Consider the following 27,035-nt stretch of genomic DNA (forward strand, 5'->3'; position numbering starts at 1 on the left):
TATGTGCGATGTTTTCAATGTTATGTTCGATGTTTTGCATTAAATGTGCGATGTTTTTCGATACAATTGTGTGTGATTTTTACAATATATTTGCAATATTTTCAAATATGTGAGCAATGTTTTACAAATATGTTCGACATTTCCAGCTATTTGTATTCGATGTTTCATCGGTATGTTTGCATTCGATCTTTTGCAATATGCATTTGATGTTTCACTTTTCATTCGATGTTTCGTTAAGAGTCAAAGTCTGGTTACTAGACCGCAAAAGTCTGACTATTTTGCCTAAAGTCAGTGTATGATACGTCAGGGGATCGCGTAAGTGATTAGAGCCAGACCTAAACGGTAAAAACCGGACCTGTGGGTAATTCTTTAAGCATACGCAATGCGTTCAATATTTTGGTTCCCCCAAAAAGTGGGTCAAAAAAATTACGGCGTGGGGTTCGGGGCCCGCTTAAGGGCCCCGACATTTTTTTGGATTCTAGATGCTCTGTGGTGCGATCTGAGGCAATTTCTGACCACTTTAACCAATGTTTTTTTGAGGAAAAGATGGTGGTGTACTCATTGCCTGCCTTTATTGCGATGTCACATAAAAATAAAAAAAAGATTGGTTTCGTTTTTTTTTGGGGGGGGGGCATGGCCCCCTTTGCCCCCCCCCCCCTGGATCCGCCCTTGCAGCCTGCTCCACACCCTGAAAAGAGGTTGGGTCTACGGTGCTCGCTTTTGCACAAGCATGTGACGTCGCGTGATATGTGTTTGCAGCTCCATGCTTCCACTAACTCTATGCTTCTACATTTTTCTATGGACGTGGAGCCATTTTTGCGTCGCGGGAGACCGGTCTCGGATCCTTTCAGGAGCGAACATTTCTCGGAGGCCAAGTAAAACTTGCTCTTATATAGATGGTTGACCAACTTGAATAAAAGTTGAATCGACTTTTTCCTCGCTGACGGTCTCGCAAATTGTAAGAAGTTCAAGTTTACGTGTGTTGAAGAGTCCAATACTGAAACTTAATTATGACCTTCCTCCATCATTCAGACCGTTTGTAATTTTATGGTAACACTCAACATTTTCATTGTAAATGACAACTTCACGTTTGATTGCATTATAATTCATTGTCAAAACTGTACAATCAACCTTCGCATGTGTACTACGGTAACCTTTTCACTACGTTTTCCCGGCAATACGACTGCCTCACAAAATGCCAATTTAACAGACCAACGGGAACATTTACAGACAGTTGTCATGGTACATAATTATCATGTGCGTAAATCGTTGGGGAACAGAGGGACCCCCCCCCCCCATTTTAAAGCGGGGACATTGTTTGGTCCCCCCCACTTTTTCTTCCCCGAATAAAAATTGTAGCCTACTACAATGATTCTATTGCTCAGAATACCGTGTAGCTGATTCAATTATCCCAAGCTAGAAAATGATTTTAAAAGATGATCTTTTGCTCAAATTGGTTTAAGTGGTCAGAAATTGCCTCAGATCACACCACAAAAATTGCTTTTCTATAACTGCATGTCTTCTCAACTAACCCCCAAGGCCCCATTTACATTTAACTCCCCACATTTTCATCCTCAACACTACGCCCTATATACCCGATCTATGATCGTGTAAATCAGCTTGTTTAATATAAAGCCACAGACAAGAGAAATTGAAATATTTTTTTGTTCTAAAGAAGAAACATTATGCAAAACAACGAACCACTTTTTTATATTTGAGAAAAAATGTTAGCTACATAAGGTCACGGTGGTGATCCGTTCATGTCCTTGTGTCATAATGTTCATCATCACTGAGCATTAATTACGGTTGGGATGTGATCTGCACATGTGCATGGTTCATGCTGTATTTTGACGCTATTTAGATCCCTGAATAAGTTGACATGCGCCAGTTGGTTCAGGTTGTCAAGACAACGGAAAGGTAATTAAAGTAGTTAAAGGGGCATTACGGCCTGAAATCCCCCAACATGTTATGTTTGGATTGTTTGCTTATCCTATTTGAAGGTCCGGTCGAAAGTTAGCAAACCTAATGTCTTACCGTTCTCGAAAAAAAGACGGGGAAAACCGGTTGTTTAAATCGGACGCGGATGACATTTTGTGGCAATATACGCATACGTATATCCAGCCGTGTCCATTCAATGTACGCTACACTATGTGTGTGTCACATAACACACACAGCACCAATACACAATGTCTCTCGCACGTCCGCAGAATACAATGCTTTGTGCGGCAGGATTTACAACTAGCACCCAACAGCTTTTGAGAGTCAAAACTGTGACCCCCGAAATTCGTTCTCGCATGGTTCTCACAAGAATAACACAAAAAGGCCTAGTTTTTACAGGATGGTTGTGTGGACGTTTACATCCTACTTTTAAACGCTCTATCTAATATCATTTCGTTTAAAACGCGTTTTGTAGCCCAATTGGGGGCATTCCAGGACGTCATTTTCCTTTAAGTCAATTTCAAAGAACTAAATTTCTTATAACTTTTTTAAAAAAAAAATCATAAAAAGGTGTAATTTTATGTAAAAAGAAGAAGATACCATTCCTTTATTTTTTATGGCCATCAAGTCTATACAGTATTTTAAAATCTGTATTCAACATTAGTACTGTATACAGTGATCGTTTCGAAGAGTAGACAGACCTACATCAAATTCATGTTTACTTTAAAGTTTAATTTGCATGTACAGGTTACATGGTTCGTGTTTTTTGAGAAATTATAGAAAACATTCTACACTCCGCATATAAAATTATCATAAACTTTCTGTCGCACGATTATTATATGTTGGCTTACCGGACTCCCAAAATGACCAACGCAATTCTTGAAGTTTTTTTCTCTCCTTAACGTATAGGCCTACATTTTATTGGAAAAGGCAAATTGTTTACATTAATATTAGGCCAATGTAAGGTCAGCTATGAGTTGACTATGTAGGCCATGTGACCTTTGTATGCAAAATTGGATGTTGTGGTCACGGGATTCCATCTTTCAACACAGTGGCGCACCCAGGATTTGGCTGGGGGGCTCACAATTATTTGTTTCCCCCAATTTTTGTAGAAGTACTTGAAAACAAATTCAGAAAATTTTGGCCAAAATATTTGGCCACAGAAAAATGTTTATTTTGGGGTAGACTATTTTCATTGGTGGCGCCACTTACACCCCTATTATACTACTCGAAAATAGGCCACATACATATCACCAAGAACCAATTGTGGGACTAAAACAAAATTACAAAACAATAAAAAAAAAAAAAAAATCTCTTCCGCGGACTGATTGATTTTGTTACCAAGAAAGTCATGAGCCCAAAAAAGTTGGTTTTGCCAGGTGGGGCAACTGATTGTCACAGTCAACTACACTGCCGGCATAAACGAAAATCAGCTGCTCCTTTTTTATGTCATTTTTATCTTCCAATTAGCTCTTCCTTATAACAAGTCGTCAGCACAATTTTGTGCATTTTTAAACAACGACCTAAAATGACCCCAACATGACCTTTGACCTCCAATTTTGGAAGAGTTGTAATGAACCCCACATAAGGATCGCTCCATCCAAGTAACATTAAAATCCATCAAATTCTGTAGACAAACATTTGAAGAAGATTTGAACCATGACCTCTTATGACCCCTACATGACCTTTGACCTCAGTAATCCGATGACGAACCGTGTCTTCCCACCCAAGGGTCGCCGCATCCAAGTTTCAGCAAAATCCATGAAAGTATAGAGTTGTACATGTTTCTCAAAAACTTAACCTAAACTTTAAACATACGGTCATACAGAATTTAGGACTGGTGAGTGTCCACCAAAACTTCGTTTGGGCGACACAAAAAATGGATATTAAAGTGGCTATACAAATGGAAGACGAGTAAAATTAACATGCATGCAGCTCTGGGTGGCAAATTTAGAGTTTAGCGTAACCGTATCCTGTCTGCTGGCCCGGGTAGGGTGGCGGCCCGTCATAGCCCGCCTGTGGTTGCCCGTAGCCGACCGGTGGTTGCATGGGCGGTGGACCCATGGGCTGGGGGTTGTACGCGGCCTGGGGAGCTTGAGCTACGACCACGGTGGACTGGGCCGCTGGTGCGGACTGGGCGACGATGACTGTCTGCTGGGCTGGAGGAGGGCTCCTGCAGCAGCAGCAGTAGCAGCAGCAAATGCATGAGATCAGGAGCAAGATACAGCCCACGACGATGGCAATGATCACACCAACGCTGAGGGATACGACATCGTGGACTGTGTCCTGCACGTCATTATGAAAGTAGTGGTCCACTGGAAGGAAAACATAAGACATCACAATTTAGGGCACATGCAATGTAATTTGAAAATGGACCTTTGTGTCCTACTTAACCTTATTGTCAATTTTCGTTTTGCCATTTTCAAGTTTATTTCCGTGCCTTTTTGTTTTTTATGCAATGCAAATGTCCATATTCATGAGAAAACTGTGATGTCATTCCAGGCAGAAACCTCACTGTTACAGCTATTTCAGCACAAAAAAGTGCTAGAACTTTGGATATTTTGCCTATTTTGTAACTTTTCTTTTCTTTGGTGAATCGTTGTTTTGTCAGTACATGGCAGTGAGCCACTGAGCAAACCTTTGTCATTAAATGTTTTCAATGAGCAAAATTAATTGTGGGTTCGCGATTTGAACAGAAAACCCCTAAACAGTGAACGGTGTCTTCCTGGAATGACATCACACAGCAGCAGCGCCCTCAGTTGTCCGGAAAACAATGGAACATTTTAAGTGTTTAAAGAAGTGCACTTTTCAATAAAATTAACCAAAAACGGATGTAAATTAGTTTTCACACATTTTAAGAGGAGTAGAAAGTTGCACAAAATGTGTTCCGAAGAAAAATTCATCGCACGAACCCTTTAAACTATAAAGTGCGTAACAATGATTTAAAGGGTTCTGCGTAAAGTATTCTTAGGAACACATTTTGTGTAACTTTCTACTCCTCTTAAATGTATGAAAACTATTTGACATCCCTTTAAGGTTCATTTTATCGAAAAGTGCAATTTTTTTTAATTTTTAAAATTGTCCACGCTTTTCCGGACAACTGAGAGCGCTCTTGCTGCGATGTCATTTCAGGAAGACACTGTTCATTTTGGGGCTTTTCTGTTCAAATTGTGAACCCAAAATTTGCTCATTAAAAACAAAATGGTTGATCACTGGCTTACTGCATGCCATGCACTTATACAACAAGGAATCACCAAAGAAATTTCATGACAGCAAATATTCAAAGTTCTAGCACCTTTTCTGGTGTTGCAATAGCTGTAACATTGAAGTTTCTAACCAGAATGACATCACAGTTTTGCTCATGAGTATGGAAATTCGCATTAGCATTAGCATTAAAACCAAAGAGGCACCAAAATACCCTTACAGATTGTAACAACAAAATTTGATTCTCAGATTAAATGGGACACAAATGTGCATTTTGAAGGATAACATTAAAACAAATTACATTGCATGAACCCTTTAGTTTAATTACTGATCGCGTGTATATCTCAGTGTTGGTCCATGTGTACTGTAATTTGGATCACATTAATATAGTGGTGTTCCCTAACGTGGCGCACTTCGACGTTTCCCCCAACTTTACTCATGCAGTATTGCCAAACTTCCTTGTTGACAAACTTTAAATTCATTCAGTTAAATACTGGGTACTTTTACCTTTTAATGCTTGCTGTTGAACCTTTGTGAATAATTTATTTCAGTGTCATGAAAGTTTAAAAAACGGTCACGGTGGCGTCCGGAAATTGGGCACACAATCGGCTGAGTGTTCCCTAACGTGGCACACTTGAACAAGCCTCGGAAAATCCCAAATTAACATTGAAGATTTCGGATGGACCATTATTATCCCTACTCACATACCCAACGCAAGGCGGATACAGAACACAATTTTTTGGGGGGGACCCAAAAAAAATTTGGTCCCCCAAAAAAGTGGGTACAAAAAATTATGGCGTGGGGTTCGGGGCCCGCTTAAAGGCCCCGAAAAAAGTTGGATTCTAGATGCTCTGTTGTGCGATCTGAGGCAATTTCTGACCACTTGTTTTTCTGACCAATGTTTTTTTGAGGAAAAGATGGTGGTGTACTCATTGCCTGCCTTTATTGCGATGTCACATAAAAAAAAAATTGGTTTCGTTTTGTGGGGGCCATGGCCCCCTTTGCCCCCCCCCCCCCCGGATCCGCCCTTGACCCAACGAGAAGTATGTCGGAAAATGATTTTCTTAATTTTGAGCGCATTGTCAAAGGTTCAGTGTGCACTTCGAAATAAAATCGAAAAATCACGCCAAAATAAATATCTCTGCTGACTTTGTAATGGGTAGATAAACTCACGATGTATGAACGGGAATGTTTAGAGCCTGCGGCTGAAGAAATTTCACTTACTGTGACATGTATGGTCAAACCTTTGCTCTAGCAAAGCGCTAGGTGAAAAATTAAAGCGAGCCACGTTTAAGGGCCACGCCACGCAAGGGGCCATCAACAACAGAGCTATATGTCAGGGCTGTGGCAACGTTAAATTTATACGAAAGGAAACGGGCAAATAAGCTATGCGAGTTGTTAGTTTTGCTTATGATCTTTTCCCCTCCTTTTGTATTAGCATTACACATAATTATGCTTGCCGTGCAAAGTCCATTCCAACCCATCAGACGCAGGCTAACAACAGTGCGACGTGAATGTGCCCTATTTGAACCACATAGTTTTTTTTTGTACCAAAACCAACGATGTTTATTAAGCGGCCCAGTTAATGTCACCTCAGCTATTTCAATATGGCTAGTATAAACTTGACATTGTTTGGAAGTTGCATGATAGGAACAATGTAGAGATAATTTTTGAGCGGGTGCCAGTACCATTGCCCCCAATCCCCCCCCCCCCCCCCCCCCCATTCAGAGTCTGGCGCCGCCACTGCCGTATCGTTCACAATATGTTCGATTCTAACGATCGGTTTTGAAAGCAGAGCAGACGTTTATGACAGGTGTCAGCTAGAGTGTTTACATTGGTCTGTGTCGCATTACAAAATGTCAAAGATGTATTATGCGTTACATAAAATGCAATCATTGAAATTGCCCTGCAATTGCCAGTTACGTTATCAGCCCAAAAAGTAAATAGGAGATAGGAAAAATAGAAAACAATATGACTGAATTGTGGCCCAATCATTGAGGCTATACGTTACAGGATGAAAAAAGTGTAAGTATACATGTACATGTAATTGTGAACTACAGAAAGACAATTTGTGAAATCCCAGGTGAAATGCATCTAGCAAGCTACAGAGAAATTTCCACTCCAACCCCCCCCCCCCCCAAAAAAAAAGACATTCCCACTCCCCCGAGATAAAATCTCACATTTTGTGGAAATATAATGAATGTTTATTCCAAATTTTCACACATTTTTCATGAATTTCTTTCTATCGCAAAGCACTTCCGAGTATTATTGAAGATCAGATTGGAGTCCTTATGACTGTATAAAAGACATTCTTCACTAAGTTATTTTTAAGTGCCCCCTAAAAAATTTAAACAGCAGCTTCTGATGTAGGACTTCACACGACTTTAAGGCCCAAAAAAACAACATAGGCTAGTCGGTCTCTGGTCAGACCAAAATTCCGGAATTGATGCGGAGACGCGTTTTAATTTATTTTTTTTGTATTTTTTCCAAGCTTCCAAGCTTGGATTGTACAGACATGGTGGGTACTATTTTGCTTTTTTGTGTCCTCGACCTCATATACATTGGTGTCCTCCATAATTTGCCTTTGTGCAATTTCCCAATTCCTTGGTACAGAACTTTGAGGAGGTGTGGCAATAGAGGGCGCTGTTGTAGCTAACGCGGAAAATTGGAAGGGAAAAAAAGATTGACGCGTATGATTAAAGGGGCACTAGGTCCTGAAATCCCCGAAAATTTCATGTTTTGGATTGTTTACTTTTCCTATTTCAAACATCTGGTTGAAAGGAAACCAACCTAATGTCTTACCGTTCCTGAGAAAAAAAACCCGAAAAAACCCGGTTGTTTACATCGGACATGTCGCAGTACGAGTACGTTATTTGCTGTCGTTCAATGTACGATGTGCTACATGTGGGTGTGGGTGGATGTGTGTGTGTGTGTCTATTCTAACGATTTGGCGTGTTCGTATACAGCCAGTGTTGTAGGTCTCGAGACCGGTCTCGGTCTCGGTCTCGGTCTCGAGACCACTTTTTGCCGGTCTCGGTCTCGGTCTCGGGAGCTGTGGTCTCGGTCTTGGTCTCGGTCTCGGTCCCCTTTGGTCTCGATATTTTGGCTGGTCTCGAGTCGAGACCAGCCAAAAAGTGAGGGGGGGGCGGGCGGATTCCGCCCCCGGCCCTTTTAGGTATAAGTAAAGAATCCATTTAGGGCAAACGTGACTGCAGTGTGATGCTAATGGACATGTCTCTCTTCACTTTCTAGTGAGTGAGGCATAGTCCAATAACCATTGCTCCTCTTCTAATTTCTCGTTTTTATTGTGGGATGATATGTTGAAACAAGCACTTTATAGCCATCCTCATTGATTCCAAATACAAATGAGATTTAAATCTTATGAATCCAGACTGAAACATTATTTTCACCGTCAGATTGTGTATTTTCTGTTCATCTGCCCGCCGTCATCATCGTCATAAGCCTGGCCGACACAATAGAAGGGCGCTGTAACAAACTGAATGTGGTGGGCGAGATGAACTTTTATGATACATGGCTCAGTGCGCACGCCTCTCTAGAGTCTAATTGCCTGCCTCGTCTCCTTCCTAAATGTCAATTGCGTTTGCATGAGTCGAGAAGACTTTTGTTTCATTAATGATGTTTACAGCCACCACAATAAGCGATTAGAATATTGGCAATGTCGTACTTGTCACTAAAATACTCAAGTAAATTGCCCGACGAAGTAGCCGATGCGAGCGATACGCTGGCACGGTACAAAACACAGAGAGGCGTGCACCTGAGCCTTGCATCCTAAAAGTGCATCTCGCCCACCACATTCAGTTTGTTACAGCGCCCTTCTATTGTGTCGGCCAGGCTTATGACGATGATGACGGCGGGCAGATGAACAGAAGATAGATCAGGCAAATATGGTTCATCGATCTTTTATAGTATATGTAACGTTATTGACATTTAACAAAAATAAAGTGGCATTACATTTCAGCCTTAGCCAGGCCTTCTTCAGAGGTAAATTACAGAGGAACAAGAAACAAACATGTAGGGGACACACAAACATGCAGGGAGGGGGGGGCCAGACCAATCCATATCTGGCTACCATCTCTAAAAAAAAAAAAATTGGTCTACATAAATCAAAATTTTCTTGCTCCAAATTTTTTTTCGAATCAGGTTTACAAGGAGGTCCAATGTAAAATTAAAGTTGCATTTAAATATCCGTTAGTGGTCATTGCTGAAACCAAGGGATGGCTCTGGAGTTTAGGGTCCGAGTTCCTATAACAGATGAAACATCCACCTTTAACTTTTTACTTTTGTCAAGTTTCAACATGTTCAAGTTTTGCAAAAACTAGTACAAATTGTCGTACTCCTAAGTTAGAGTTTCTTCATCAGATTTACATTTTATAGTTGTTAAACGATATTTTTTTAATTGATTGTGACAATAACAAGCTCTGTTGCCATGTTGTAATTTATGGCATGAAGCAAACACGAAGAGCACTTGCATGACACAATTAAACAGTTACAAGTTATTCCTAACTTTTAATCACTTCCTTCACATCCCCATGAACATCAACATCTCAAGGACAGACTGTTCAGCTGTAATTAGTGTCTTGTTGTTTATTTAGATTATTGTTATTTATTATCCGCGGTCTCGGTCTCGGTCTCAGTCTCGGACCATTTCGGTCTCGGTCTCGGTCCGCCTTGAAGGGGCTGGTCTCGGTCTCGGTCTCGGTCTCGCAGCTTCAGGTCTCGGTCTTGGTCTCGGTCTCGGACTATCCGGTCTCGACTACAACACTGTATACAGCTACACCTAGTCTGGCTCCCAGACCAAATGATTCTGCGTATTCCTGATGACTCTTATGTCAGGTAGCCTCTGGTAATACATTGTATTACAAATAACGTCACGTGACCAAAACGGGAGGAATTCCTCCTTTTTCCGAAAATTTCCGAAGTTTGCCGAATTCGTTTTGTCGACAATCGGATAGCGCCCGAGTATAACATAGGTTTTATTAACTGCTAATTGCTTATTAGAAACGAGATGATAATTAATATTCATTGCTTTTAGTTAGAAAATTTGAAATTCAACGACGATTTTGTACTCGGATCGTATACGAGGGGCGAAGTTTTTGCTGCGTCATGTACTGTTTTGAATTTTACGACCGTTATAGCGGCATTTTCCAAAACTCGGTGTGGTCCTCATTCGGCTCCGCCTGCTAACAGTGCTATTTGGGTGCCTAACTTTGAAGATTTCAGGTCAACATCAGACAATGCTTCTTACAGAAATATCAAACTGTATTATCATAACTGTATGATATTATGAAGGAAGAGAGAATCGGAAAACAAAGCCGAGTTTTTAAAAAGGGCCGTCAATGTGGTCATGTTTACTTTTAGCCACGGAGGCTGCCTGACCTACAATTTAGACGTGAGCGTCGGGAATAATTGTCAGGTCTGGGAACCAGACTACAGCTACACCGTGCTCGCGAACAGCGGTGACCAATCACCAATGCACAAAATGAGGTTTCTTACACGTCCGCAAAAGGCGAACACTTCACGGATGAAATCACAAATAGTACCCAAACTGCTCGACTTTAGGGGGTCCCAAAGTGGACCCCGAAAGTCGTTCTCGCATGCATGATACAGGAATAACACAAAAACGCCAGTTTTTAAAGGATAGTTGTGTAGATGTTTATATCCTACTTTTAAATGTTTTCCAATCAACATCGTTTCGTTCAAAGCGCGTTTTGTAGCCCAATTGGGATGTTCCAGGACGCAGTACTCCCTTTAAAATCGACGCGCGTGCTGACCAGAGACTGACTATTTTTTATTTATTTTTTGCCTAATATCGATTTCTCATTATTATGGAAGTTTCCCCATGAACTCTCCTTTAGCGCGCAGTTGGAATTTCCCAACCCAACGCAGCGCCAAAGGTCAAGGCGATGGATACCGCAAAACACATTAAAATGATGCACAGGCCAATGACGTCACTGACGCATAGAGCTTACACCTTGACAATGTCGAGCGTGTTCATTCGTGATGACACATGCAACGAATATGTTATTCAGTTTATTCACATGCATGCCTCAATTTATTGAATTGATCAATTGAATGTAAAATGTTAAAAGAATGTTAGAAATAGGTTTAAAACATATCATTTTAATCACTCCAAAAACCTATGTAATTCGAGAGCTGAGTGAAAAAAAGCTTCCTGAACAATTACCACATGTTTACCAAAATGATAATCTGAGAGCAAGTGTCCGGAGAAAAAAACATGTCTGCATTTCGGCGCGGATGTGCGGTTGCCCCCCTGACATCAACAGCTGGATACGCTGCCGATACCGACACATGACCGACTGACACGTACACCAGTGATCCAGTGTAATCAGGATATGCTTGCTCTTTGTCAGGATGTGCGGTGTTTGTTCTCAAAGGGGAAACTTCCTTTGTAATAAGAATTTTCCTTTTGAATTTGCAGTGTTATAGAAAGTGTCACTGCTCCAGACTCATTTGCATTTATCCCAAAAGCAACCTATACCTAATTATTATGAAAGAGTTCATTTCACTGAGATCGTATACTGACACCAAACACCCTATGAACCTATTCAGTCTGGCTTGCTGTCATCATAGAGCAAGGACTTATGTAGTCCTTTAAAAGAAATCAAGCAATGGGAGTAGGCCTAGTTATTTTCAATTTCAACGATTAGTCAAGTTGAATAAAGAGCGCTGGACATTAAGATATTATGCATGGTTTTTCACTGTTTTCTCGAAAGGTGTACCCACTGAGCTGAGGCGAAGTTGCTCTATCTTATTCTTCCGACACCCCAATGTTCCGACACCTCTATGTTCGACAACCCACACATAAGATGGTGTTACTCCCGGTTAGGCCAAATAAAAAAAAAACATGTTTAGCGTCCCCTCCCGCTTCCTTTGGAGGCTGCCTTCTTTTTTCTTTTCTTTTTTAAACACGAAAAATGATAAATTTTAAACAGTGACATCATTCTGGCCTCTTTGTCTGTTGCATCTAGCCCATATAAAGCTGGTATGTCATTCCTGAGTCCAAGTGGCGGCCATTTGAGAAAAAAAAGCTGGCGGCCATCTTGAATAATAGACCAGTCGGGCGGCCATTTTGGAAGGGAAAAATAAGGGCCTCCTCCTTCCCTTTTTTCAAAAAGCAGGACGATAAACTTTTTTTACTTGGCCTTTAATAGGGTTAGGGTTAGGTATAGGAATACGTGTAGTCGGAACATAGGGGTGTTGGAACATAGGGGTGTCGGAACATAGGGGTGTCGGAACATAGGGGTGTCGGAACATAGGGGTGTCAGAACATAGGGGTGTCGGAACATAGGGGTGTCGGTACATAGGGGTGTCGGAACATAGGGGTGTCGGTACATAGGGGTGTCGGAACATAGGTGTGTAGCCAGTTCAATTGGTTCTGAGCAATCTTCTTTTTGGATTTTGAGCGGTGTTATTATTTAAACGAACATAATGCATAAATAAAAACAAATGATCCTATATACCTATAGTTTAAAATGCACCAATAAGATGAACACCTTTTTTACCGGGTTGCCAATTATGCCAAGCATAATTGCAAATTCGTATCTCATGTTTGCCAATCCGCATCATTTGCACAAGTGGGTTTGTCAGTACGTCGTAATAATTATGTGCCATGTTCTGCCTTGAGATTACGAACTGCTTACCCCCACTCCTCCTACAACATTCAGTAATTAAATATATGTGGGCTCGGAACATTACCAAAATTCTCCCCTGCCTCCTCCCACGAAGACAATTGTGCGTTTGCCGCGTACAGTAACGTCAGCAGCAAGCTCCAGACAAAGACTCCACGATGCTTGAATTCCGCCATGATGTTCGCTGTGTGAGGTTCAACAGCAGACCACATACTGCGCTGTACTTGATGCGTGGGCGTACTGCCGGTATATGTACAGTACATGAATGTGCTCACCGTACCACGAACAAGATGTCGTTTTCTTATTGGTCGATCGTTGCGTGGAAACTTGCATAGTGAAACGTGGCACCGTACATAATCCATACTCGTATTGTGTGTCTCTGCACACGGCACCAATGCACAAAAACTGTGGTTCCTGTCACGTCCGCAAAAGCCGGAATAGCTGCAAATAATTTGATGACGTCCGGATTTACCAAGGTGTGATTGGACACCCAACATATTAGCCCCGCCTACATTATCTGTATTCGCATACGAGGTCGTGCGCTGGAAATCTAGCGCAAAGTAAAGAAAAACATAAGCTTTGGCCGACGATTGAACCAAGGCTCGACATCATCTCCAACTGATTTGCATAAAAACAGTGGCCGCGTGAGGTCGCTGTTCGCGCTGTATTTTTACATGCATGTGCATAGCGCGTGAGGATGCCGACGATTGACCGCGTACGGGACGAATAACGACGAGAGCATTGACCGAGGCTATGGTTTTAACGGCTGTTTGGGGCCTGAGAGATACTCCAGACATGCCAGAGGTTAATCAGGGGTGAATGGGCTGGTTGTGAGGGTCGGGTGGCTCAAATTACATGTTGTCATGGAAACATTCCATCCAGCCACTGGATATTAAACATTAAAGGTGCTCGCTCCAGCAAGTGGGTGGGGGGCATGTGCTGCACCTGCATGGGTCGGGTATGCAAACTGTATCTTTTCTGGCTTCTGATGGCCGGGTGTGCGGCGACACGGATCTGTCTGCAATTACTAGATGGAGATTGCTATTTATATCAATTTCTGATATCGCCACATCTAATTTACCCACCGTAAGTATACTGAACTAACCCGTTAAAAACGTTTGGTATCATGGCGGGAAACTTCCAAGTAGGCATACAGAGTGAGTTGTTTATGAGTTGCATAATGACAAGAGAAGTGGAAATAACTTATTTTAAAAGAAATCTAAATGAACAAGTTTTATACCGTTGAGTACAAAAATGAATTCATAATTCGATCACACTTTCGGTATTTTTTAATGTTAGCTATGATAAATTCACGATCGATATAATACGGTGATGTTTATGTGTCATGTCGTTTTGGCATATAATGTTCATCATCACCTAGCCCCACTAGTGTGGCCGTCGGTATGCTGCGCTGAACCTTTGGCCACACACCGTGGTACCGCGCGCTACTGAGGACGAAGTTTTCATAAAAATTCAGGGCAGTTTCTTACATTCTCAGTTTCTTACTTTCTTATGGTTGTATTCTATGATGTCTCACCTGTCACTTCTGGGATGCTTAGGTCTAATGATGCATTTGCAACTCGCGCCCTCGCGCGCTCGACAAGCAATTTGCATACACGCGACGTCACAGCTTGAGGTCATCTCTTGTCCCATTCAAAATGGCTGCCACCACCAGACGTTTCACGAGTGCATATGGACTCCAGAAAGATTGAAGAATATCTCGGAAAATGGAACATCATTAGACCTAAGCATCCCAGAAGTGACAGGTGAGACATCATAGAATACAACCATAAGAAAGTAAGAAACTGAGAATGTAAGAAACTGCCCTGAATTTTTATGAAAACTTCGTCCTCAGTAGCGCGCGGTACCACGGTGTGTGGCCAAAGGTTCAGCGCAGCATACCGACGGCCACACTAGTGGGGCTAATCATCACCGAGCACATGATCTGCACCATACATATAATGCTCAAAGGATCACGGTATTTAAATCTCTGATGTTGTTATCCGCCAATTGGTTCACGCAAAAAAGTGCATTTTATTACCGGTCCAAAAGTCAAATCTAAAGTACTCATTTTCTTATAAATTCTAATCAAACACACATAAAAGATGTATTTTTAAAGATATAATTCCTTTATAATTTGTGGCCATTAGGCCTATACAGTATAGATCTTTACATTGAATAATATAATAATAAGACCTATATCAAATTCATGTTTGCTTTGAGTTAACTTCAAAGTAACACGTATAGGATATAATTATGGCTCGTATTTTTGAGAAATTATAGAAAACATTCTACACCCCATAGATACAAATTAATAATCACAAACTTTCTGTCGCACGAGGGTGGCTATAATGACCACTGCGATTTTTGGTGTTTGTTTTCTCTCCTAAACATTTACATTTTATTGAAAAAAGTAATTGTTTTCATTAATATTAGGATAATGAAACCTACTATTTACAGTTGACTGTAGACCATGTTATGTGACGTTTACAAAAGTGGATGTTGTGGTCACGTGATTTCATCTTTCAACAAACGGTTCTCTTCTGTACTGCATGTATATCTCTTGAAACATGAAAGGTTACAAAATTTTGACATAATAAACTGTTTATGGGTCAAATAACATGCAAAAGCATGCATGACATCACAGGGCATAACGGCATGATGTCACAGGGCATGGTCCATAGAAGCTTAGATAGTGTTAACACGTAAAAGAGCGCCCTCTTGCTACATTGACTGTTTGGTTTTTCCCCCTTTTCAAATTGTGATTATCATTCGTCCTTTTTTTTTTAAATGACGCAGTGTTTAAGACTTGATTTCGTACGGTGGTGGCGCTTGTTCGCTGGGCTCGAGATGCAGTTGCGGGTAGGTTGCTGCTTGTCCGTCGGGCTGAGGATTTGCAGGAGGACCCGTAGTTTGCATGGCCATGGGTGGTTGCTGATTGTAATCCGTTGACGGTGCCCCAACTTGCTGTGGGGGTGCTGGTACAGCGGTGTACGACGCTTGCTGCTGTGCGGGTCGGTTGCTGCTCCTACAGGCCAAGTAGCAGATGAAAGCACAGCAAAGGACGATGAGCACCAGTCCCACAATGCAACCGATGACTATGACAACGATGACCCATGCAGCCACTATGAAGACTGTGTCAGAGTGAGTAGTAATGATTGAATCGTCCCCTCCACCAACAGCTGGGGCAAGAAATCACAGATCGACGGGTCAATAAACTGTGAAAAATATACATGTACGTCCCTCTATATTTTTCACGCTTTTCTCCATCCTCTACAGTCCTTTCTTTCGTTTGTAAACATTGAGCGCCATTTTGTATGGCCTGCCGCAGAGGCATAACTTGAAGCCGTCGTTGGCAACATACTTTTCCCAAAAAAAGTCCTCACTACACTCATTAGAAGGCATGTTTAGGAATTGTTTTGTGTGTGTTAGTTGATTATTTTGCATTTTCAAAAATCAAATAAAATTTTGTGTAATCACCAATAACTATTCCTCATTTTTGCAGTGTTGGGCCTTCCCTAGTTTGGCAACCCGTGGTTGCCAATCACGCGTCGGCGATAGAAAAGTCTATAGACAAGGAGCAAGTTCGGGCAAGGACCATCAGTCGACTACTGGGGTGCGTTTTGGCGGTCATAACCAAGAATTGGTTCGGTAGTTTCTTGTCAGTGAATTTCTTCGGCAATTTTAATTGGGTTAGAATTACACATGACCATGTAGTACTCAAATCCCCAAAACAATTAATCAAAGAGAAACCACCGAACCAATTCTTGGTTATGACCGCCAAAACGCACCCAGGCAAGCGTTAATCCTTGGGCAAGTTCGCGCAAGAACTATTGTTGACCAATGGTTAACCATAGTTCGACTAAAGTTAGTCCGAACTCTGTCTAGTCGACGATGGTTGACTACGCTAGTCGACTATTCGGAACCAGCCTACTGGGTCTGGTTGCATCGCTGGTAACCAATAGCCGCGCGCATTCATTACGTACAGCAGGGAGCCAGGATCCAGAAGTTTTGCGATGACATTTTGACCAGTGGAGCCCTCTGGAAACAGTGATTAACATTTGGATCGCGCCCTCTATAGATCCATCCGTGGGTTTGAATTACATGAGTTTGAATACTTACTGAAGAAATGTTGCTCGTCGCTATTGTCGCCGCAGTTGTCGAAGGAATTGAACGTGAGGTTTGCATTGATGCAGCGGTTGTTGGTGCACCTGAATTCAGTCCAGTAACAATCACCTGAAAATCGGGAAATGATTTCATTTATCAAAGGCAGTATGGACATTAGTCTGCAACAGTGTGGAATGTGCTGGGATTATTGGCGATCCGTACCGTCAATAATATGCCGTAATTGAGCGGATCATGATCGTTGTGTACAGGGTGAGTCAAAACAAACGATACCCTATAGTGGCGGGACCAATTTTTGAATAACGTTTTGCCTGAAGCACTTTTAAAATCTAGGATATGAAAGCCCAATCAAAAAGCTTTCTTTTAGAACAAGAATCATTCAAATTACTCATGTACTTTTAAAGTTACGGAATTTTAAACCAAAAACCGATAAGTGTTCTTTCAGCAAAACGAAAACAATTCCCATACATCCCCATGTGAATTGTTTTCGTTTTGCTGAAAGAACACTTACCCTTTTTTATCCGTGAACAGAACTTTAAAACGGTGTTTGTGTTTAAAATTCCGTAACTTTAGAAGTACATGAGTAATTTGAATGATTCTTACACTAAATGAAAGCTTATTGATTGGGCTTTCATATCCTGCTTCAGGCAAAACTTTATTCAAAAATTGGTCCTAACACTAGGGTATCGTTTGTTTTGACTCACCCTGTACAACGCTTGTTTGTTTCGATTTGTATATCCACTTACTAGCTCCAGGAGTCCTCATTGATGTGTACAAGACGACAAATCCACGATACGCAACAGAGGAATCGGTTTTAAATCTGAGCGTCGCCACACGTCCGCTAGTTGCGATATCAGCCGCCCGAGATCCGCACAGCAAAGTTCTATTTACAGTTCCAGCTGACACCCCGTCATAGACCATCAAGACGTCGCGATGAAGACAACCACTCCCGTCTCCGTCCCCCTCGATGTCTAGATACTCAAATCGGAGCAGGAGTGTTCGGTCATAATCAGCCTGGATGGCCACTGTACAGTCCAAGTTGTTGGAGTACCGCTCGGCGGCTTGTGAGTGCAGTAAACCAGCGTTCTTTCCCGCAGTGATGGTCTGGCCACACAGTTGATCCATGGCCTCTGTTGATACCAAGATGAAAATACAGAGATAGTCATATTGGATTCACTCTTTCTATAAAAACTTTAGTAAAATGAAAGTTGGTGTAGTTTATATGACGATAGCACTGTTGTAAGGTTTCTTGCGGTCTAAAAAACTGTTCCATTAAGGCTGACGAAAAAAAGGAACGCGGGATAAAATCACAAAATTTAAAAAAAAATCTTAACAAAATCTCATTTTAATACATACTAAGCGAGCGAAGATGGCTGCCATCAGATGCAGCGTATTTCGAGCGAACCATTCAAAATCTCATATTGAATATTAGCCACATGCAGTTTGCAGAAAGTATCTTCAATCACATCGGAGCTATTTTATGACCAGGAGTAAGCAGGGGCGCACCCCGGATTTGACTTGGGGGGGGGGGGCTCACAATTTGTTTTTCTCAAATTTTTTACAAGTAAACATTTTTTCAAAAAATGTTGCCCAAAATTTTTGGCCGCAGAAAAAAATTGTTTTTTTGGGGGGGGGGCGGCCTTTTTTGACGTTGGTGGCGTCACTTACACTCTTATTTTACTACTCAAAAATAGGCCACATACAGATCTACAAGGTGAAATCTTGGGACAATTTTTTTTTTTTTTTATTAAAAAAAAATTGACAACCTCTTGGGGGGGGCCTCCGCCCACGAGGCCCCCCCCCCCCCCTGGGTGCTCCCCTGGCAGTAAGGCCGATTTCAAGCCTTTGTCGTGAAGATGTAGTATACTTACTGAAAGTATGACGTTCGTCGCTGTAGTCACCACAGTGGTTGAAATTATCATCTTTGAGACTGGAATCTATGCATCGGGAGTTGTCGCAAAGAAACTCTCCCAGATCACAAGAACCTTGAAAAAGTCAAACATTCATGATCAAATAGGCCTAACGCAAGACAATTCACGAGCACGTGTGACAAGAATATAAAAATGATTCGCTTAGTACCTATAGGCTCCAAGACATTTCAACACAATTCATTGTAACACAACACAACACAATACCAAGGGCGGATAACGGGGGCCGTTATTTGTTGTAACACAACAAAGCGGGCCCCGAACCCCACGCCGTAATTTTTTGTACGATCCACTTTTGGGGGGACCAAATTGTTTGGGGGGGGGCCCAAAAAATTGTGTTCTGGACCCGCCCTTGCACAACACAAACTCAATTCAACACAACACAACACCGCACAACACCGCACAACACAACACCGCACAACACAACACAACGCAACACAACTCAACACAACGCAACGTAATAAAACACACCGCAATTCAATACAATGCAATTGTCACAACGCAACATACCTCACCCCACCCCACGACACCACAGCACATCACACCATTGGTGGTAAGAATAGACCTGAGACCTAATGACGTCATGGCTTTGTTTACATAGGCGCTTTCCTATGGGAGCGAAGTCGGGACGCCAGACGAAGCAGGAACCGTCTACCACACAGGATAGCGCACAATGTAAACAAAGCGTGACGTCATTAGGTCTTAGGCTTATTATACAGATTGACCACCTCCTTACCATTTTCAGCTTTCTTAAAGGATGTGTAAGCCAGTTTAAACCCTCGATACGTCACACTACCATCAGTCTCAAACCGCAGAGAGACAGCATTCGTCTTCGACGCAACGTTCCCCGTGAAACGATCACAGAGACTCACTAGATCAGGCGCCGGCTGGTCATCCCCATCACGATGATCCCAAATTTGAAGATAATCCGAACGACAATTGGGCGCTATCCCCTCGGTTTCCAGGAACAAGAAAGTGAGCAGGATTTTTCGGCCTGGGTCGGCTGTAATGGTCACCGTGCAGTCGACGTTATTTCGGTAATGTGGCCCGCGCTGGGAGTGCAGGACACCACCACTGCTCTCGGCATGAATCGTACGACCACACAGTTCCGCCATGTACTCTGTTTAATAAGTTTAAAACTGCTTATTTGTGATCAAGAGTGCACACAATCTTATTCAATGGATCGAGAACGGATATGCACGGGAACTTGGAAGTCTCATTTATTTTGTCGCGGCCCAATGGGCTAGATGTCATTGGCGTAATGGGGTAATCTTTTGTCAAAATGTTTGAGCCAAGGTGACACTTTAACATTAACATGAAGCCCGCCGCACACGAGGTTGTCAAAGTAACTTTTTGCTAGTCCAAGGGATTGCCAGCATGTATAGCCCAGGTGACCCGGCTGAAAGTCACTGACTGACTGTGACTTAAACCCCCTGCACACGAGAGCTGAGCAAAAAGTCATTCGAGGCCGTTTTGCTCAGCACGTAGCTCACAAAATATCCCCGTGTGTGGTGAATATTTGCAGAGTTTTCTGCCTTGCGAGGCCGTGAGGCAAATATCTATCTTGGCGAAAAACTCCCCGTGTGCGGTCAACATGAGTTACATTATGATGAGCTAAAAAGATTAACTTGCCGATGAAATCATGTTCTCTGTACGCGAGGTTTTAAGATATTTTTGTACAAATCTTCTAGACCCTGCTGGTATTTGTCCCCTCGTTTTTTTTTTAAATCACGCGACCGACAAACAATAATAATGTGCTTTCATTGGGTAGTTAATCTTTTTGGCTCAGATAGCTAGGATTGCCCGCACACGGTGAGTTTGTCGTCTCGCGAGGCGAAAGAAACCGAACAGGGGGAGAATTTGCCAAACGGCCTCGCGAGGCAGAAAACTCAGCAACTTCCGGACACGATTTTGTGAGTTTTTTGTGCTGAGCAAACGGCCTCAAATGACTTTTTGCTCAGCACGTAGCCCTCGTGTGCGGCGGGCTTTAAAAGCCACAGTCAGTCAGTCAAGGGTCAGTGTGTCAGCCGGGCCACGAAAGAGGACTATAGGCTGGCAATCATTTGGACTTAACCATCAAAAGGTAGTTTTGACACCCTCTTTCCGATCCCATGACTGGAACAAAGTTTCATTTCAACTTCACTCTTTGATAAAGATACGATATAATGTCAGTAATGTAATTAATACGTTCTCCCTGAGACCCGCGAAAAGCGAGGAGAACACTGATTATATTCATCCCAATACAGCAGATCAGATATTACAATTTTCAAAAATCAGATGAAATGTCAATAATTAACCTGAAAGAAATTACCAAACATGGCTTTTGTGCCCCATATGATAACCCTGAACTCATTCAGTTTTTATCGTAGAAGAAACCCCATTTGCTCACGTTCTGATGCCGATGACTTGACTAGTAGACCCAGCATTAACAGCAGAAACCACCAGGCAAGATTACGAGTGCAGTAATTGAAGCCTGCCATGGTCTTCCGATGCTCCTGCGAATGAACAAAATGTGTTGGGTCTTCCACACATTCGGCGTGATCAAGCATCGGTGACCGATGAGTTATACATGTACATTGTACATGTGTACCAGCTAGTGCTCTCTATTCCAAATTGCACGTAGGCCTCGTACTGCACTGCAGCATGCATTCTTTTGCGAGTCCCGGCCCGTCACTTGAACCTTGGACCATAGTTCAAGGTTAGTGAACCTGACCATGTACAATGTTTATAAAACTTTGGCGTCGTATACGGATTATCTCCAGGAATTAATAACTGAATACCGTCCGCCACTATACAGCCTTTTGCTATCATTAATGTCAGCCAAGCGATTTCATCAACAACAAAAAATTACCCGAGGCTAAAAAGTATGGCGTGTCAAACGTTGCAATATTCAATGTTTTACAATATATATGTTGGATGTTCAATATGTGTTTGTTATCTTTTACATTTATGTGCGATGTTCAACATAAGTGTGCGACTTTTTCATTATGTGTGCGATGTTTAATATATGTGTGCGATGTTTTACATTTATATCCGATTTTCAATTTATATGTGCGATATGTTTGACGATATATATGTGCGATGTTTTCAATGTTATGTTCGATGTTTTGCATTAAATGTGCGATGTTTTTCGATACAATTGTGTGTGATGTTTTACAATATGTTTGCGATATTCTCAAATATGTGAGCAATGTTTTACAAATATGTTCGACATTTCCAGCTATTTTATATTCGATGTTTCATCGGTATGTTTGCATTCGATCTTTTGCAATATGCATTTGATGTTTCACTTTTCATTCGATGTTTCGTTAAGAGTCAAAGTCTGGTTACTAGACCGCAAAAGTCTGACTATTTTGCCTAAAGTCAGCGTATGATACGTCAGGATGCGTGGGGTTCGGGGCCCGCTTAAGGGCCCCGACATTTTTTTGAATTCTAGATGCTCTGTGGTGCGATCTGAGGCAATTTCTGACCACTTTAACCAATGTTTTTTTGAGGAAAAGATGGTGGTGTACTCATTGCCTGCCTTTATTGCGATGTCACATAAAAATAAAAAAAGATTGGTTTCGTGTTTTTTTTTTTTGGGGGGGGGGGGGCATGGCCCCCTTTGACCCCCCCCCCCCCCTGGATCCGCCCTTGCAGCCTGCTCCACACCCTGAAAACGAGGTTGGGTCTACGGTGCTCGCTATTGCACAAGCATGTGACGTCGCGTGATATGTGTTTAATTACAGCTCCATGCTTCCACTAACTCTATGCTTCTACCAAGCCTGAGCGTTGTGAGTTCGCTGCCCGCCACGTCACGGTATAATTCAGTGTCACGTTATAATTTGTTCGGGGGCCTGTTTGGGATCAACGAAAGATCGATGCATTGCTTCAAATATCGCGATCTTGAATGCAGTCACAAAAAACTCGACAAAACGGATCGCCGGTCCGTACGGAAAAATTAGGACGACCTGAAGTGCTTGATTTGGCGGAAGAAATTCTCCGTATTTTTCTATGGACGTGGAGCCATTTTTGCGTCGCGGGAGACCGGTCTCGGATCCTTTCAGGAGCGAACATTTCTCGGAGGCCAAGTAAAACTTGCTCTTATATAGATGGTTGACCAACTTGAATAAAAGTTGAATCGACTTTTTCCTCGCTGACGGTCTCGCAAATTGTAAGAAGTTCAAGTTTACGTGTGTTGAAGAGTCCAATACTGAAACTTAATTATGACCTTCCTCCATCATTCAGACCGTTTGTAATTTTATGGTAACACTCAACATTTTCATTGTAAATGACAACTTCACGTTTGATTGCATTATAATTCATTGTCAAAACTGTACAATCAACCTTCGCATGTTTACTACGGTAACCTTTTCACTACGTTTTCCCGGCAATACGACTGCCTCACAAAATGCCAATTTAACAGACCAACGGGAACATTTACAAACAGTTGTCATGGTACATAATTATCATGTGCGTAAATCGTTGGGGAACAGAGGGACCCCCCCCCCCATTTTAAAGCGGGGACATTGTTTGGTCCCCCCCCCCCCACTTTTTCTTCCCCGAATAAAAATTGTAGCCTACTATAATGATTCTATTGCTCAGAATACCGTGTAGCTGATTCAATTATCCCAAGCTGGAAAATGATTTTAAAAGATGATCTTTTGCTCAAATTGGTTTAAGTGGTCAGAAATTGCCTCAGATCACACCACAAAAATTGCTTTTCTATAACTGCATGTCTTTTCAACTAAATCCCAAGGCCCCATTTACATTTAACTCCCCACATTTTCGTCCCCAACACTACGCCCTATATACCCGATCTATGATCGTGTAAATCAGCTTGTTTAATATAAAGCCACAGACAAAAGAAGTTGAAATATTTTTTTGTTCTAAAGAAGAAACATTATGCTACATAAGTTCACGGTGGTGATCCATTCGTGTCCTTGTGTCATAATGTTCATCATCACTGAGCATTAATTACGGTTGGGATGTGATCTGCACATGTGCATGGTTCATGCTGTATTTTGACGCTATTTAGATCCCTGAATAAGTTGACATGCGCCAGTTGGTTCAGGTTGTCAAGACAACGGAAAGGTAATTAAAGTAGTTAAAGGGGCATTACGGCCTGAAATCCCCCAACATGTTATGTTTGGATTGTTTGCTTATCCTCTTTGAAGGTCCGGTCGAAAGTTAGCAAACCTAATGTCTTACCGTTCTCGAAAAAAAGACGGGGAAAACCGGTTGTTTAAATCGGACGCGGATGACATTTTGTGGCAATATACGCATACGTATATCCAGCCGTGTCCATTCAATGTACGCTACACTATGTGTGTGTCACATAACACACACAGCACCAATACACAATGTCTCTCGCACGTCCGCAGAATACAATGCTTTGTGCGGCAGGATTTACAACTAGCACCCAACAGCTTTTGAGAGTCAAAACTGTGACCCCGAAATTCGTTCTCGCTTGGTTCTCACAAGAATAACACAAAAGGCCGAGTTTTTACAGGATGGTTGTGTGGACGTTTACATCCTACTTTTAAACGCTCTATCCAATTAATATCATTTCGTTTAAAACGCGTTTTGTAGCCCAATTGGGGCATTCCAGGACGTAATTTTCCTTTAAGTCAATTTCAAAGTACTAAATTTCTTATAACTTTTATAAAAAAAACTCATAAAAAGGTGTACTTTTATGTAAAAAAAAGAAGAAGATACCATTCCTTTATTATTTATGGCCATCAAGTCTATACAGTATTTTAAAATCTTTATACATTTGTACTACATTAGTACTGTATACAGTGATCGTTTCGAAGAGTAGATAGACCTACATCAAATTCATGTTTACTTCAAAGTTTAATTTGCATGTACAGGTTACATGGTTCGTGTTTTTTGAGAAATTATAGAAAACATTCTACCCTCCGCATATAAAATTATCATAAACTTTCTGTCGCACGATTATTATATGTTGGCTTACCGGACTCCCAAAATGACCAACGCAATTCTTGAAGTTTTTTTCTCTCCTTAACGTATAGGCCTACATTTTATTGGAAAAGGCAAATTGTTTTCATTAATATTAGGCCAATGTAAGGTCAGCTATGAGTTGACTATGTAGGCCATGTGACCTTTGTATGCAAAATTGGATGTTGTGGTCACGGGATTCCATCTTTCAACACAGTGGCGCACCCAGGATTTGGCTGGGGGGGCTCACAATTATTTTTTCCCCCCAATTTTTGTTGAAGTACTTGAAAACAAATTCAGAAAATTTTGGCCAAAATATTTGGCCACAGAAAATTTTTTATTTTGGGGTGGACTATTTTCATTGGTGGCGCCACTTACACCCCTATTATACTACTCGAAAATAGGCCACATACATATCACCAAGAACCAATTGTGGGACTAAAACAAAATTACAAAACAATAAAAAAAAAAAAAAATACAACCTCTTGGGGGGGGGGGCTCAAGCCCCCCGACCCCTCCCCCCTTGGGTGCGCCACTGTTTCAACAAACGGGTCTCTTCTGCACTACATGTGCCTACACCTCTTGAAACATGAATGGTTTAAAATGTTTTAGGGCCCTAAATAACTTTTCAGAGTCTATTTACTGTGGTTGCTTTTGTTCCCCTTTTCCCTTGAGAAAAAAAACTAACAGGCAAATAAAATCTCTTCCGCGGACTGATTGATTTTGTTACCAAGAAAGTCATGAGCCCAAAAAAGTTGGTTTTGCCAGGTGGGGCAACTGATTGTCACAGTCAACTACACTGCCGGCATAAACGAAAATCAGCTGCTCCTTTTTTATGTCATTTTTATCATCCAATTAGCTCTTCCTTATAACAAGTAGTCAGCACGATTTTGTGCATTTTTAAACAGCGACCTGAAATGACCCCAACATGACCTTTGACCTCCAATTTTGGAAGAGTTGTAATGAACCCCACATAAGGAACGCTCCATCCAAGTAGCATTAAAATCCATCAAATTCTGTAGACAAACATTTGAAGAAGATTTGAACCATGACCTCTTATGACCCCTACATGACCTTTGACCTCAGTAATCCGATGACGAACCGTGTCTTCCCACCCAAGGGTCGCCGCATCCAAGTTTCAGCAAAATCCATGAAAGTATAGAGTTGTACATGTTTTTCAAAAACTTAACCTAAACTTTAAACATACGGTCATACAGAATTTAGGACTGGTGAGTGTCCACCCAAACTTCGTTTGGGCGACACAAAAAAATGGATATTAAAGTGGCTATACAAATGGAAGACGAGTAAAACTAACTGCATGCAGCACCAGGTTGCAAATTTAGAGTTTAGCGTAACCGTATCCCGTCTGCTGGCCCGGGTAGGGTGGCGGCCCGTCATAGCCCGCCTGTGGTTGCCCGTAGCCGACCGGTGGTTGCATGGGCGGTGGACCCATGGGCTGGGGGTTGTACACTGCCTGGGGAGCTTGAGCTACGACCACGGTGGACTGCGCTGGTGCGGACTGAGCGACGATGACTGTCTGCTGGGGTGGAGGAGGGCTCCTGCAGCAGCAGTAGTAGCAACAGCAAATGCACAGGACCAGGAACAAGATACAGCCCACGACAATGGCAATGATCACACCGACGCTAAGAGACACGACATCGTAACCCGGGATGGTGTACGTGGTGTCGTCGAAGACCGGGCCAACTACTTCTGCAGAGTGCGTATAAAACAGTAATTAAATTACTTAACGCCTGTTTGTCTATCTAAGTGATGCCCGTGTACTATGTCAGGGCTGTGGCAACATTAAATGTATATAAGCTATAAGCTTAAATGTATTATAAGGCTATAAGCTATAGTATGCGAGTTATCTTTTCCCTCCTTTTGTATTAGCAATAGCTTTGCATGTATACTGCTTGCTGTCCAAAGTTCATTCCAACCCATATATCAGACTCCTACAACAGTGCGACGTGAATGTGCCCAAAGTTTGTTTGTACCAAAAATGCTTACATCAGCTATTTCAATATAGCAAGTATAAATTGTACATTGTTTGGAAGTTGTATGAGATGAACAGTCTCGAGATAATGATCATATTTTTGAGTGGGTACTGTCGTTAACTCTATGTTCAATCAATTATGTTTCTAAGAATCGGTTTTGAAAGCAAAGGACGTTTATGACAATTGATAGTTGGAGTGTCTTCGTTGATTCGTGTCGCATTATAAATGTCAAAGCT

The 27,035-nt window shown here is 41.9% G+C and overlaps 3 protein-coding genes across 3 annotated transcripts; all 3 read right to left on the minus strand.

Moving 5' to 3' along the window:
- Positions 1-3,197: 3,197 nt before the first annotated feature.
- Positions 3,198-13,136, minus strand: LOC119737759. Its single transcript, XM_038212331.1, has 2 exons — positions 12,880-13,136; positions 3,198-4,253 (listed from the first exon to the last, which is right to left on the minus strand). The coding sequence occupies exons 1-2, from the start codon at positions 13,073-13,075 to the stop codon at positions 3,889-3,891; spliced, it is 561 nt and encodes a 186-aa protein (XP_038068259.1). The 5' UTR covers positions 13,076-13,136; the 3' UTR covers positions 3,198-3,888.
- A 1,672-nt stretch (positions 13,137-14,808) lies between these two features.
- On the minus strand, positions 14,809-21,582 carry LOC119736980 (neuropilin and tolloid-like protein 2). Its single transcript, XM_038211027.1, has 6 exons — positions 21,255-21,582; positions 19,602-19,985; positions 18,809-18,922; positions 17,684-18,067; positions 16,935-17,048; positions 14,809-15,994 (listed from the first exon to the last, which is right to left on the minus strand). Exons 1-6 carry the CDS (start codon positions 21,412-21,414, stop codon positions 15,615-15,617), a joined length of 1,536 nt encoding a protein of 511 aa, XP_038066955.1. The 5' UTR covers positions 21,415-21,582; the 3' UTR covers positions 14,809-15,614.
- Positions 21,583-26,117: 4,535 nt separating this feature from the next.
- On the minus strand, positions 26,118-26,522 carry LOC119738287 (protein shisa-5-like; the record flags this gene model as incomplete). Its single annotated transcript, XM_038213127.1, has 1 exon — positions 26,118-26,522. A coding segment is annotated over one exon (378 nt), but the record flags the coding sequence as incomplete, so codon positions are not given.
- Between the last annotated feature and the right edge of the window lie 513 nt (positions 26,523-27,035).

Source organism: Patiria miniata, unplaced genomic scaffold, assembly GCF_015706575.1.
Source record: "Patiria miniata isolate m_02_andy unplaced genomic scaffold, ASM1570657v1 HiC_scaffold_3, whole genome shotgun sequence".
NCBI classification, from domain to species: domain Eukaryota; kingdom Metazoa; phylum Echinodermata; class Asteroidea; order Valvatida; family Asterinidae; genus Patiria; species Patiria miniata.